Source organism: Drosophila albomicans, chromosome 3 (genome assembly GCF_009650485.2).
Source record: "Drosophila albomicans strain 15112-1751.03 chromosome 3, ASM965048v2, whole genome shotgun sequence".
NCBI classification, from domain to species: domain Eukaryota; kingdom Metazoa; phylum Arthropoda; class Insecta; order Diptera; family Drosophilidae; genus Drosophila; species Drosophila albomicans.
In genome coordinates, this window is record NC_047629.2 from 12235126 (window position 1) to 12248521 (window position 13396).

General features: G+C 36.9%; 2 protein-coding genes across 4 annotated transcripts; both read left to right on the plus strand.

The window, feature by feature from the left end:
- The first annotated feature begins 247 nt into the window (after positions 1 to 247).
- Positions 248 to 8314, plus strand: LOC117572247 (endoplasmic reticulum metallopeptidase 1-like). Of its 3 annotated transcripts, XM_034254933.2 has the most exons (10): positions 4813 to 4887; positions 4950 to 5626; positions 5686 to 5770; positions 5837 to 5957; positions 6230 to 6384; positions 6449 to 6832; positions 6891 to 7256; positions 7311 to 7457; positions 7523 to 8008; positions 8083 to 8314. In XM_034254933.2, exons 1-10 carry the CDS (start codon positions 4867 to 4869, stop codon positions 8242 to 8244), a joined length of 2604 nt encoding a protein of 867 aa, XP_034110824.1. In that variant the 5' UTR covers positions 4813 to 4866; the 3' UTR covers positions 8245 to 8314. The 3 variants fall into 3 exon arrangements, with proteins under 3 accessions (XP_051860674.1, XP_034110823.1, XP_034110824.1); XM_052004714.1 differs by lacking the exons at positions 4813 to 4887; positions 4950 to 5626; positions 5686 to 5770; ... (4 more) ...; positions 7311 to 7457; positions 7523 to 8008 and adding exons at positions 248 to 352; positions 410 to 1171; positions 1238 to 1358; ... (3 more) ...; positions 2509 to 2655; positions 2721 to 3206 and having other exon boundaries at positions 8083 to 8259; XM_034254932.2 differs by lacking the exons at positions 4813 to 4887; positions 4950 to 5626; positions 5686 to 5770; ... (5 more) ...; positions 7523 to 8008; positions 8083 to 8314 and adding exons at positions 248 to 352; positions 410 to 1171; positions 1238 to 1358; ... (4 more) ...; positions 2721 to 3206; positions 3281 to 3512.
- Positions 8315 to 8875: 561 nt separating this feature from the next.
- Positions 8876 to 13378, plus strand: LOC117571464 (endoplasmic reticulum metallopeptidase 1-like). Its single transcript, XM_034253615.2, has 10 exons — positions 8876 to 8943; positions 10215 to 10891; positions 10950 to 11034; positions 11095 to 11215; positions 11274 to 11428; positions 11497 to 11880; positions 11938 to 12303; positions 12358 to 12504; positions 12566 to 13051; positions 13131 to 13378. Exons 1-10 carry the CDS (start codon positions 8899 to 8901, stop codon positions 13290 to 13292), a joined length of 2628 nt encoding a protein of 875 aa, XP_034109506.1. The 5' UTR covers positions 8876 to 8898; the 3' UTR covers positions 13293 to 13378.
- Positions 13379 to 13396: the final 18 nt, after the last annotated feature.

The window sequence follows — 13396 nt, forward strand, 5'->3', positions numbered from 1 at the left end:
ACATTTTTTGGTTTTCACTGCCTTTAAGACCGATGAAAATGAGTAAATGTCATTGTTGCTGAGTGTAATCAGGCATGAATACTATGTATATGATTGACTTAATGATTTATTGCCCCTCACAGCGCACGTTTGCATATCTAAATTGTGCTACAAATGAATTTTGGGCAATTAAAGAATTAGGTGTCATATTATTTAGTTCTCTTCTGATATATTTCACATTCTGATAACGATTTTTGAATAAAAGCTGATGCTAATCGCTGCAAGAAATCAGTTCTTATTTCGCATTCCTTGAATTTACTTCTGCAGAAAATTAATTCATTTGGAAACAGCAATGGGAGACAAGGAGAAACTTGTAAGGATAACACACTATCATTTAACTATAAATTCTACAAATAATGTCCTTACACAGATCTCCGATGAATCGGTTGAAGCTACTAGAAATGTTGCCAAAAAGGACAACTATCTAAAACTGCCATGGTACTTTGCCGGTGGTTTCCTCGTGTTCTGGGCACTCCTCTTTTTCGCCATTGTAATTCCATTGTTCTACAAGCTACCCACGCCCCTGACAATGGAAGACGCTAAAAAGAGCGTTTTTATTACGGAACGTGCCTTCAATAACCTTTACACGATTGCCAACATTGGTAACAAATTGACGGGCAGTACGGAAAATGAAGTCCAAGCTGTCGATTTCATTGTTAATGAACTCGAAAGTATTCAAAGTGTCTTATTGACGGACTATTTCACATTGGAATATAAAACGGAGCAAGTCTCTGGAGGATTCGCTTATAGCACAATGCTAAACACTTACCAAGGAGTTCAGAATGTTGTCGCAAGATTGTCGCCCATAAACGGCACAACCGATGACGCACTTTTGATCAATAGTCACTTTGATTCTAAGCCATATACAAACTCGGCTGGTGATGCTGGATTCATGATTGTTGCAATGTTGGAAGTTCTTCGAGTCATTGCGACAACTAAGCAGTCCATTGACCATCCACTTATATTTTTGTTCAACGGAGCTGAAGAAGGAGCATTGGAAGCATCTCATGGTTTCATATTAAATGACCCATGGGCAAAGTCTTGCAGGGCTGTCATTAACTTGGACGCTGCAGGCAGTGGAGGCAAGGACATTCTATTCCAAAGTGGTCCCAATCACCCTTGGCTTATTAAGGTAAGTAATCAATACTAGAAACATACATTATCAAGAAAGCTTCTATATACTAAATTACCTTTATAGTATTACAAGCAATGCATCAAATATCCATTTGCTACAACTATGGCGGAGGAAATTTTCCAATCGGGCATTATACCTTCGGATACAGATTTTCGCCAGTTTACTACATATGGAGATATTCCCGGTACATATCATTCAGCAGAAGCTTATTCTGTTTTTCAATTCTAAAGTACTCGAATATAAATTTCAGGTTTGGACATGGCACAGGTTATTAATGGTTATGTCTATCATACCAAATATGATCTGATCGATGTGATTCCTCGTGGCGCGTTGCAAAATACGGGAGACAATATTCTCAGCTTGGTCCGGTGCTTCGCGAATGCTACTGAAATTTACGATACTGCTGTAAGAGCTTGCTTCTAACTAATTATCAATTTTACTAAATGGAAAATTATTTACAGGCTTATGCGAGTGGACATGCGGTCTTCTTCGATTTCCTGGGAGTTTACTTCTTCTATTATTCAGAGTCGACTGGAATTTATTTGAACTACGGAGTTGCTGGAGCCACTCTCATTCTGATTTTTGTTTCGATCTGGCGAATGTCATCTGTTTCCAAAGTCTCCATTTGCCATGTTATCCGTTGGTTTATCCTCGTTTTTGTGATTCAGATTATTTCCTTCGTGCTTGGTCTAGGACTTCCCATTGCAGTCGCGTACGGAATGTATTCACTTGGATTATCCCTGACTTACTATAGCACCCATTTGCTGGTAGTCGGATTGTATGTGTGCCCCTCACTTATTGGCCTCAGTGTGCCCATTACTATCTACTACAGTCTTCAGCGTAACGTAAGTCCCATAAAAAAATTAAGAGAGTTGAGCCTAATCAACATATATTTATTTTACAGGATAAACTCTCAAATCCTTACCACCTCCAGTTGGCATTGCACAGTCAAGCCATTCTCCTCGCTGTTCTCGCAGCTGTTGTTACGTATCTGGGCTACCGCACAGCATATATCTTCACTATTCCACTTATTTTCTACGTCGGTTCTTTGGCCCTGAACCTATTGACTACTCTGCATGATCGGGGTTATTCTTGGTCAGGCCTGCTGAAGCTCAGTCAGGTCGTTCCTTTCCTGTACAGCAGCTATCTGATGTATGTCTTTATTGTGGCCCTAACTCCTATGGGTGGTCGTGCTGGTAGTGGCAGCAACCGGGACTTGTATATTGCTGTCTTGGCAGCCTTGGGAACTATTCTCTCTTTTGGTTTTTTGGTGAGTTTACAACACTTCGTTTGATCGAACAATATTCTTAATCTAACAATATTTGACTAAACAGGTTCCGCTTATAAACTCATTCCGACGACCAAGCTTTGTAATACTCGGCGTATTGGCAACCACAGCTCTCGCTTTTTACTTGGCCAGTAGCACTCAACTGGGTTTCCCATACCGCCCAAAGACGAGTGGTCAGCGCGTTTCATATTTGGTAAGTGATTTGCATTTGGTAATTATTAGAATGATTTCTATTGTGATTTATATTGACTATTCCAGCAAGTGCGCAATATGTTCTACGAGTATGATGGCACTCTCAGTAAAGATGAGTCTGGATATTTGTTTAGCTTCCAAGATAGCCGCGGAGCAACGCCATTCGCAGGCACCAAAGTCAACCTTACTGGTCTGGTTAGCATTGCAGACAGATGCGATACACACATGATGTGTGGAATGCCGTTGTATGACTACCGATTTTACGCGAATCGTCCATACCTCAAATGGCTTCCTCGTTCCGAGCCCATTGTCCCACCAGGCGACTTCCAGTTTGAGCTTTTGAATAAGACCTCCGTCAACTCTACAACTATGCGATACTGGTTTGAGGCGTCGGTTTCTAGCCACATGAATATATTCCTCAAAGCCAACGAAGATGTTGAAATCACTGGTTGGTCATTCTTGGAAAGCTATCTTACGAACACTCCGCCATACTTCATTTATCTTGTGCACGGTATTGATGACAGTCCATATATCTTTAGTGTGGATATTTGGGTAAGATATACTACCTATAAATGTGAATGACTTATATCTCGACTTATATATTGTACTTTTGCGTTTTTAACTAGAAATCGGATGGAGACTTCGAAGTACCCTCATTCGAAATAGGATGTGCAAATCATGTTGTTCAATCGCCTGGTGATGCCGAAGCTGTGAAATTTGCATCAACTTTCCCATCATTTTCAATCCTAGCCCAATGGCCTGTATTATACAGACGATACATTTTTTAAATCTATGAATTATTTGAATTTTCAATAAATATATGAATAAATTTTGAACAAATTTTGAACAGCAATTACTTGAAAATATTACTTAAAATCAGAAACCACTCAAAAAATCCTGTCAATAAAGCCAAATGCGATGTGATAGGAAAACCAAATGATATAGTTCTTAAGATTGCTGCGCTTTTTATAACCGTCACCCATAGGGTAGAGGCTAAATTTGGTATATTGACATAGTACTACATTATATATCTTAGAGCACTGGAATACTTCAGATTTTCAGCCAAAGCCACTAAGATCCGAAGAAAGTATAGTATACGTTGTTTTTCCATATAAAAGTATTTCTATCTGATGGCAACCAAATTTTTAGATATTATAAACACTGATGTAAATTTTGTTTGTCCCAAAAATCTATTAGATTTTTTATCGATTCGCAAGGCAGAAGTAGACGTGACAAAAACTTAAATTATATTTGACCTGCATGCAAACATTACAAGTGCTGTTGAAGAAAATTATATCTCTAGTTATTATAGTCTCCGTGATCTAGGTATTCATTCGGACGTACGGACAGACGAAGATCAAGAATATAGAGTCGGATATGCCTCCTTGTGCCTGTTACATACATTTCCTATAGCGGGTATAAAAATAAGCAAGTCTAAATAAACAAAGAAACAATTGCAACACTACCATTTTACTAAAGAATACTTTGCTCTAAGAGCTGTGTCAAATATTACATATTCTTAGCTAGTGATGCTATTAATGAATGTTTAATATTATAGAGAGTTATATTATAGGCAATTATTGTCGGTTTTCCTGACTAAACTTGAATAGACAACCTCAAAAGTCATATATCAGTATGTTATTATTGTACGAATTCAATTCGATAATGATCCATAGCAATTCTTATTGAAATATCCCATATCCATGCTTATGTATAAGTAATTAATTTTTATGCTCACATTCATTTAGTGTACTTTTGTATGTGCAGACAAAAGCAATTAAACCATAAATCTTTAAGTGCATATAAGTAGTACTGTGAACTGTGAATTTGATAAAATCTTCAAAGCTGATAGTTTCTAATTGGCAATATTTACTGTAAGAATTTTTTTTAATATACTGTTTTATGCATAATTTTGAATGCATTAATTTTCTAATCTCTTTATTTACTTTCCTTCTAACAGATTAATTTTAGTAATTTGCATTGTTTCCACGTGTACTTAGTCATAAATCAATCGGGGGTCCCAACATTGTGTCGCAATAATTAAATTAGTGTCATATTATGTGCTCGTTAGCTGATAAAATTTGGCAATCTGATAACGATTATTGTATAAAAGCTGAAAAGCTAAAAGATGAAAATCGCAGCTGGGAAGTAGTTCTCATTTGAAATACATTGATTTTACTTCGACGGAAAATTATTTCTTTTGCACAAAGAAATGGGTGATAAGGAAAAACTTGTAAGAATCACACTCAAGTTATATAATTCCACATTATTCAATTAATATCTTTTTCCACTTAGATCTCCGATGAATCACTTGAAGCTACTAGAAATGTTGCCAAAAAGGACAACTATCTAAAACTGCCATGGTACTTTGCCGGTGGTTTCCTCGTGTTCTGGGCACTCCTCTTTTTCGCCATAGTAATTCCATTTTTCTATCGGTTACCCACGCCCCTGACAATGGAAGACTCTAATAAGAGCGTTTTTATTACGGAACGTGCCTACAATAATCTTTATACACTTGCCAATATTGGTAACAAATTGACGGGTAGTACGGAAAATGAAATCCAAGCAGTTAATTTTATTCTAAATGAACTGGAGAGCATCAAAAGTGTCTTATTGACGGACTACTTTGAACTGGAATATGAAGTATCGCAAGCCTCTGGAGGATTTGCCTACAGCACAATGCTAAACACTTATCAAGGAGTTCAGAATGTTGTTGCAAAGTTATCGCCGAAGAACAGCACAAGCGTTACCTATCTTCTTATCAATAGTCATTTTGATTCGAAGCCATATACGAACTCGGCTGGTGACGCTGGATTTATGATTGTCGTAATGTTGGAAGTATTGCGAGTCATTGCAACAACCAAGCAAACTATTGAGCATCCAATTGTGTTTTTATTCAATGGAGCTGAGGAAGGAATGATGCAGGCTTCTCATGGTTTCGTAACACAACATAGATGGGCACCTCTTTGCAAGTAAGTTTATATTTGTTAAATAATATCAAGGAGACTTATTTCGAAAATCGAATTATTAGGACCGTTATTAATCTCGACGCTGGTGGCAGTGGAGGACGGGACATTCTTTTCCAAACTGGTCCCAACCACCCATGGCTTGTAAATGTAAGTAATTATATCACAAAACTAAAATAATCACTCAAGTCCCTATGTATTTAATATATTTTATAGCATTACAAGGAATCGATAAAACATCCGTTCGCTACAACTATGGGAGAAGAAATTTTTCAATCGGGAATTATGCCATCGGACACTGATTTCCGTCAGTTTAATTTATTTGGAAATATTCCAGGTATATATACATTTTATTCAAAGATCAAGAAAATAGCGACTTTTTCGATCATATGAATTAAAACAGTATGGTCGTAAGAATATGTCACATATAAAAAACACAAACATTTTAAAATATAACATAATGAGCTAACTACATTAATAATATACTATATATATTAATATACCATTGAGCTGAAAATATTCTATATTGACTAGAAAAACTATTAAGCCATGACAGCTGCTTTCTGTGGTTAGGACTCTGATCTCAAGTTATCTTCTAAATTTATATAGGTTTGGACATGGCACAGTGCATTAATGGTTATGTCTATCACACCAAATACGATCTGATCGATGTGATTCCTCGTGGCGCGTTCCAAAACACCGGCGACAATATTCTTAGCTTGGTTCGAAACTTGGCAAATGCCACTGAATTGTATGATATAGAAGTAAGTTGATTTTAACTAATTATTCTTCTTTTATTTATTATTACTATTATAATATTATTCACAGGCTTACAAGACTGGACATGCTGTATTCTTTGATTTTCTGGGAATTTACTTCTTCCATTATTCCGAGGCGACTGGAATTTATTTGAACTATGGAGTTGCTGGAGCCACTCTCATTCTGATTTTAGTTTCAATCTGGCGAATGTCCTCTGTTTCCAAAGTCTCCATTTGCCATGTGATCCGTTGGTTTATCCTCGTTTTTGTGATTCAGATTATTTCCTTCGCTCTTGCATTAGCCCTTCCCACTGTGATCGCTTACGTTATGGATTCCTCTGGATTAGCAATGACTTACTACAGCACCCCACTGTTAGTAGTCGGATTGTACGTGTGTCCCTCACTTGTTGGCCTCAGTGTACCCACAACTATTTACTACAGTCTTCAGCGTAATGTAAGTTCCTAGAGAAAAAGAAAAATTAGCTATTTATTAATACATTGTTGTTTCACAGGATAAACTCCCAAATCCTTACCACCTCCAGTTGGCATTGCACAGTCAAGCCATCCTCCTCGCTGTTCTTGCAGCTGGTGTTACTTATCTGGGCTACCGGTCTGCATATATCTTCGTTATTCCTCTTATCTTTTACGTGGCTTCATTGACCCTAAATCTACTGACTACTCTGCATGATCGGGGGTATTCTTGGTCAGGCCTGCTGAAGGCAAGCCAAATTGCTCCTTTCCTGTACAGCAGTTATGTCATCTATATATTCATTGTGGTCCTCACACCTATGGGTGGTCGTGCGGGTAATATCAGCATCCGAGACTTGTATATTGCTGTCTTGGCTGCCGTAGGAACTATTCTCTGTTTTGGTTTCTTGGTAAGATTGCAAAAGTTCTCAGACTTCATGATTCAACAATATATTACTGTACAGGTACCGCTTATCAACTCATTCCGACGACCAAGCTTTGTAATATTCGCCCTATTGGCAGCCTCTGCTATCTCTTTATACTTGGCCTCTAACACACAATTAGGATTTCCCTATCGACCAAAGACCAGTGGCCAACGCGTTCAATACCTGGTAAATGAACTTCATTTATCATGAATTTATTATACATTATTTTATTTACATTTCTTATATTTCAGCAAGTGCGCAATATGTTCTACGAGTACGATGGCACTCTGAGTAAAGATGAGTCAGGATATTTGTTTAGCTACCAAGACCGACGCGGAGCATCTCCATTCAAAGGCACCAAAGTCAACCTAACTGGTCTGGTTGGCATTGCAGACAGATGCGAGACACACATGATGTGTGGAATGCCGTTGTATGACTACCGATTTTATCAGAATCGTTTAACCCTCCAATGGCTTCCTCGATCCGAGCCCATTGTCCCACCAAGCGACTTCCATTTTGAGCTTTTGAATAAGACCTCCGTCAACTCTACAACTATGCGATACTGGTTTGAGACGCAGGGTTCTAACCACATGAGTATATTCCTCCAAACCTACGAAGATGCTAAAATCACAGGTTGGTCATTCTTGGAGAGTTATCTTACGAACACGCAGCCATATCACGTCTATCTTACGCACGGTATTGATGCCAGGCCATTTAACTTTACTGTGGATATTTGGGTAAGATATACTACTTATAAATATGAATAATTTAAATCTTGACTTATATATTGTACGTTTGCGTTTTTCACTAGAAATCGGATGGAGACTTCGACGTACCCGCATTCCAATTAGGATGTTCAGATCATAGGGTTCAAGACCCTGGTGATGCCGAAGCTGTGAAATTTGCATCAACATTCCCATCATTTTCAATCCTAGCCCAATGGCCAGTATTATACAAACGATACATTTTTTAGGTAGCAATATTATGTTGTTTCTAATAATTTGCAAATAAAAATTTCAGTGCGCAGTCCACGCAAAATTTGTTGTAATATAAGTGTTAATATTTTATTTTTTAATATATCGTATGATAATTATGTGTTGACAAATTATTGTGGGGTACCTTAGCTTTTCCACATTATAAATAGAAAATCTGCTTGATAGGAGTTAATTACATGTAAAGTGTTGTAACCTTTAACGCGATAAAGGAAAAGTAGCAGGACAGATATGACCTTATATTAGTAAAGCGAGTGAAAGTAATGAGCAACCTTGCTAAGTTTTTCATATTTAACAATTCCCTTGCTAATAGTTTTACGTGAGTAAATCCATTAGGACTCTGTACACTGCTGGTAATTTGTTGGTAAAACAATTGATTGTATAAACGTGTAAAAACACAATTTCCACATAGAGACATAAACATTGACCACATGAATATAGAACAGAGCGGTCGCGTTTAAAGTGAATTACGCAATAAAGAGAAGCAAGCACGAATGCTCTTGATTAGACAAATTTAATACTAGTTGTAAAGAGAGAACAAAATGTTAGAAATATTTAAAAAGTGGAAGGCAGAGGTGCCTGTGCAAAAGTTTTCTGGACTGAGAGATCAGTTGAGTTGTTCTCGTCTCGTCGAGATGTTACGCACAATCCGATCGCGCTTGGACTCTTGGCAGAACAAGGTGTGCACGTATAAGTGATAACAATTCGTGAGTTCGCACTCGCGAAACCATCAAAATGCGATTAGCAATTGAAATACAAACGAAGCACTCATTAAGTTATTACTCATTATTAAATAATTGCTATGTGAAGCATCTTTCCAAATACAAAAGTAAATTATCTTATTAAGAAATTTGTAGAAGTAATTTAAAAGTGCGTGTAACGAGTGTGCTTGACAAGCAAATATTCGTTATTACTTAAACAGGAAAATCACTTAAATGAAGAGCTACCTAAGCTATGCCACTACTTAATTTATTTTCACCTCTATTGGTTGTTTGGTAAAATCAAACCAAAAATACATATTGACTTATTTCTCAGTGGATTTGTTTATATATGTTCATATTTTTTATTTATTGAGTGTGTATTTCAAAATAAGTGTAAAGTAAGATATCGGGCGATTTTAGCTCTTGAACCTGAAATTATTTGTTAATGTACAAAAGCAATTAATTTTTATTCTCTAATAGAGAATAAATGAAATGAACTTCACAAAAATATTAAAAATTATAGTGGTCTAAAAGTTTCACAGTATTTTAGATTCAACAATAATAATAAGTATGTGCGCTGTGAAGAAACTAAATTGAAAAGTGTGATTGTTTTTTTAACCAATACAAATAGGATATTAATAGTGTATTATAACTTAATGAAGACAGGAAATCTAGTCAACAGGCAGAAGTAGGTATCTCCAACCCTATGAAGTATATATATTCTTAATTGTCTCTCCGTATGAAACACTGAATCTCAGAGACTGCATTTATGTTATGTTTTTGCCGCGCTCACATCCGCCCCCGTAAATCGGTACAAATCGAATAAGATGCGTAATTTTAAAGCTAAAGTTGACATTTTTGGTACATACAATAATAACTATAGTCTTTGATAATCCTAAAAACTAAGAAAAACTTATTTAAGAAATACTTGTGTATGGCAAATTTGCCTACTTCCTAAGAGTCTGAATTGCTTTGGCTAACAAGTACATATATCATATACATACAAGTATATTGCACTCTATGGTATATTTGGAATGTAGTACTATATCAATATGTAAAATATAGCGTATTGTATATTTTTTAAAATCTTTGTCGTATATTAATTTGGTATATTTTCTTATTCAAAATACGTAGTCGGTATCTCACAGTTTAGCACACGCGACAGTAGCTTTCTTAGTTATTTTTCACGAAGAACCAAACATTAAATAATTTGTGATTAATAACAAATTTTTGAATATCGCATAATACAGATCTCAGATGAATCAGTTGAAGTTCCCGAAAATACCACAGCCAAAAAGGTTGATGGCAAACTATCGTGGTACTTTGCTGGAGGCTTCGTGGCATTTTGGTCACTGCTCTTCTTCGCTGTCGTAATTCCATTGTTCTATCGGTTACCAACACCTCTAACCATGCAAGATGCAGGCAAAAATGTGTTTATTGCGGAACGTGCCTACAATAATTTATATACTCTGTCCAACATTGGTACCAAACTGACGGGTAGCGAGGAAAACGAAGTCGAAGCCGTTAAATTCGTTCTTAACGAACTTCAGAGCATCAAAAGTGTTTTATTGACGGACTATTTCGATTTTGAATACGAAATATCGCAGGCCACCGGAGGATTTCCTTACAGCACAACGCTAAACTTTTATAAAGGAGTTCAAAATATTGTTGCAAAGCTATCGCCGAAGAACAGCACAAGCGAAAACTATCTTCTTATCAACAGTCACTTTGACTCGAAGCCATATACAAATTCCGCAGGCGATGCTGGATTTATGATCGTTACAATGTTGGAAGTTCTTCGAGTCATTGCAACAACAAAACAACCTATCGAGAATCCATTGGTATTTCTGTTTAATGGAGCTGAAGAAGGGATGCTGCAAGCTTCTCATGGTTTCGTTACTTCACACAAATGGGCACCGCATTGCAAGTGAGTTCCTAGTTGTTAATAAAGGAAACTAAGGAAACTACATTCTTATAAATTGTAGAGCTGTTCTTAACCTGGATGCTGGTGGCAGTGGAGGGCGGGATATTCTATTCCAAAGTGGTCCTAATCACCCATGGCTAGTTGGTGTAAGTAATTTTACAGACTTCAATAATAATGTGCAAATAATTACAACTTATATTTAATAGTACTATAAAAAATACATAAAATATCCTTTTGCTACAACCATGGCTGAGGAAATCTTTCAATCGGGAATTATTCCTTCGGATACAGACTTTCGCCAGTTTAATGCATATGGAAACATACCAGGTAATAACAGTCAAGCAAATCTTATTTTGGGTTTATTTTGAAAATAGATTCATTTTAGGTTTGGACATGGCTCAGTGTATTAATGGTTTCATCTATCACACAAAGTACGACAATATCGATGTAATTCCTCTTGGTTCATTTCAAAACACCGGCGACAATGTTTTAAGTTTGGTGCGAGGCTTGGCTAATGCAACTGAATTGCATAATTCTGATGTAAGAACTTTTCTTTTTCACTAATTATAATAAATAATATATATGTACATTTATTACCTAATTTGCAGGATCAGAGCACTGGACATGCTGTATTCTTTGATTTTCTTGGAATCTACTTTTTCCACTATACTAACACAACTGGAAAAGTTTTAAACTTTGGCATTTCTATAGCGGTGTTCGCTCTGGTTTCCATTTCAATGTGGCGGATGTCTGTTGATTCCGATGAGTCAGTTCGTCATGTGATCCGCTGGTTTTCTCTTGTATTTGTTATACAGATTACGTCCTTCGTGCTTGCTTTAGTATTTCCGATACTGGTTGCATATGCGATGGATGGGTTCGGACGTTCAATGACTTATTATAGTACCCCGCTGCTAATTATTGGATTATATGTGTGTCCCTCACTTATTGGTCTCACTTTGCCCATAACAATCTATTACACTCGTCAAAGCAACGTAAGTCTGCTCATATCTGATTAAAGTTGGTTTTTTTTGTAAAATTTCTCTTTGCAGGATAAACTGTCAAAACCTCATCATCTTCAGTTAGCGTTACATAGTCAGGCCATCATTTTGGCCATTCTGTGTATTGTAGTTCAAGCATCCGGTTTCCGTTCAGCATACATCTTCGCTATTCCGCTTATTTTCTACGTCATTTCTTTGGTACTAAATCTAATAACCACTCTGCACGATCGGGGCTATGCTTGGTCAGCTCTGCTGAAGGCGAGCCAGATTGTGCCTTTCCTGTACAGCAGCTATATTATTTATCTGTTCATTGTGGTGCTAACACCTATGGGTGGACGATCGGGCAGTGCCTCCAATCGCGATTTATTTATCGCTGTTCTAGCAGCCATAGGAACGATTCTCTCCCTTGGCTTCATGGTAAGATTGCATATATGCTTTTAGTTAAAAGTCTATTATTAGCCACTATTGTAGGCACCTTTAATAAGTACACTGCGAAGACCAAGAGTTGTGTTATATGCTTTGTTGGCAACAACGCTTGTCTCTATCATTTTGGCTAGTACCACGCACTTGGGATTCCCATATCGTCCAATGACTAGTGGTCAGCGTGTTGCATACTTGGTATGTGATCATTATTACTGATAAATTCATTATTTAAGCGACAATTTCATTTATATTTCAGCAAGTGCGAAATATGTTCTACGAGTATGATGGCACTCTTAGTAAAGATGAGTCTGGATATTTGTTTAGCTTCCAAGACCGACGGGGAGCGACTCCATTCAAAGGTACAAATGTCAACTTAACTGGTCTGGTTGACATTAAATCAAAATGTGAGACCGACATGATGTGTGGCATGCCGTTGTATGACTATCGCTATTATCAACATCGTCTATCGCTTAAATGGTTGCCACGTTCCGAGCCAATTGTGCCACCAGGAGAAATGAAATTGGAGCTGCTGAACAAAACCATCGTTAATTCGACAACAGCGCGCTACCAATTTCAGTTGTCGGGGTCTAGCCACATGAGTTTATTCTTCCAAACGTATAAAGATGTGAAAATTATCAATTGGTCATTCGTAAATAGCTATCTCAGGACAGCTCAACCATATCACGTCTACCTCACCTACGGCATTGATGACAGCCCATACAATTTTAGTGTAGATATTTCGGTAATAACATTATTATCACTCATCTATAATATATTATGTCATTAATTGAATATATCTATATATTTCTGTATTTCTATAGAAACCTGATGGTGATTTTAATGTACCCGCGTTTCAATTGGGCGCTTCAGCCCATTTCATTGGCCACCCTGGGGATGACGAAGCTGAAAGATACGCCGCATCATTCCCAATATATTCCATCTTGGCACAGTGGCCTGCTATTTATAAAAGATACATTTTCTAATTTGTTTTTATTTGTTGTTTTATTTATTTATTTTTCTAATTTGTCGTATTTGTTCTAATAAGTAAATGAAAATTTGCAACTAATAAAATTAATAGTGAACCGAA

Bases quoted from the DNA above. Each gene is read 5' to 3' on its own strand.
- LOC117572247 (XM_052004714.1), top strand. From the start codon at position 332: ATGGGAGACAAGGAGAAACTT. The intron at 1,359-1,424 runs GTACATATCATT...TATAAATTTCAG, and splicing joins TACATATGGAGATATTCCCG to GTTTGGACATGGCACAGGTT. The intron at 2,656-2,720 runs GTAAGTGATTTG...TGACTATTCCAG, and splicing joins GTCAGCGCGTTTCATATTTG to CAAGTGCGCAATATGTTCTA.
- LOC117571464 (XM_034253615.2), top strand. From the start codon at position 8,899: ATGTTACGCACAATCCGATCGCGCTTGGACTCTTGGCAGAACAAG. The intron at 10,892-10,949 runs GTGAGTTCCTAG...TATAAATTGTAG, and splicing joins AAATGGGCACCGCATTGCAA to AGCTGTTCTTAACCTGGATG. The intron at 11,429-11,496 runs GTAAGAACTTTT...CCTAATTTGCAG, and splicing joins CTGAATTGCATAATTCTGAT to GATCAGAGCACTGGACATGC.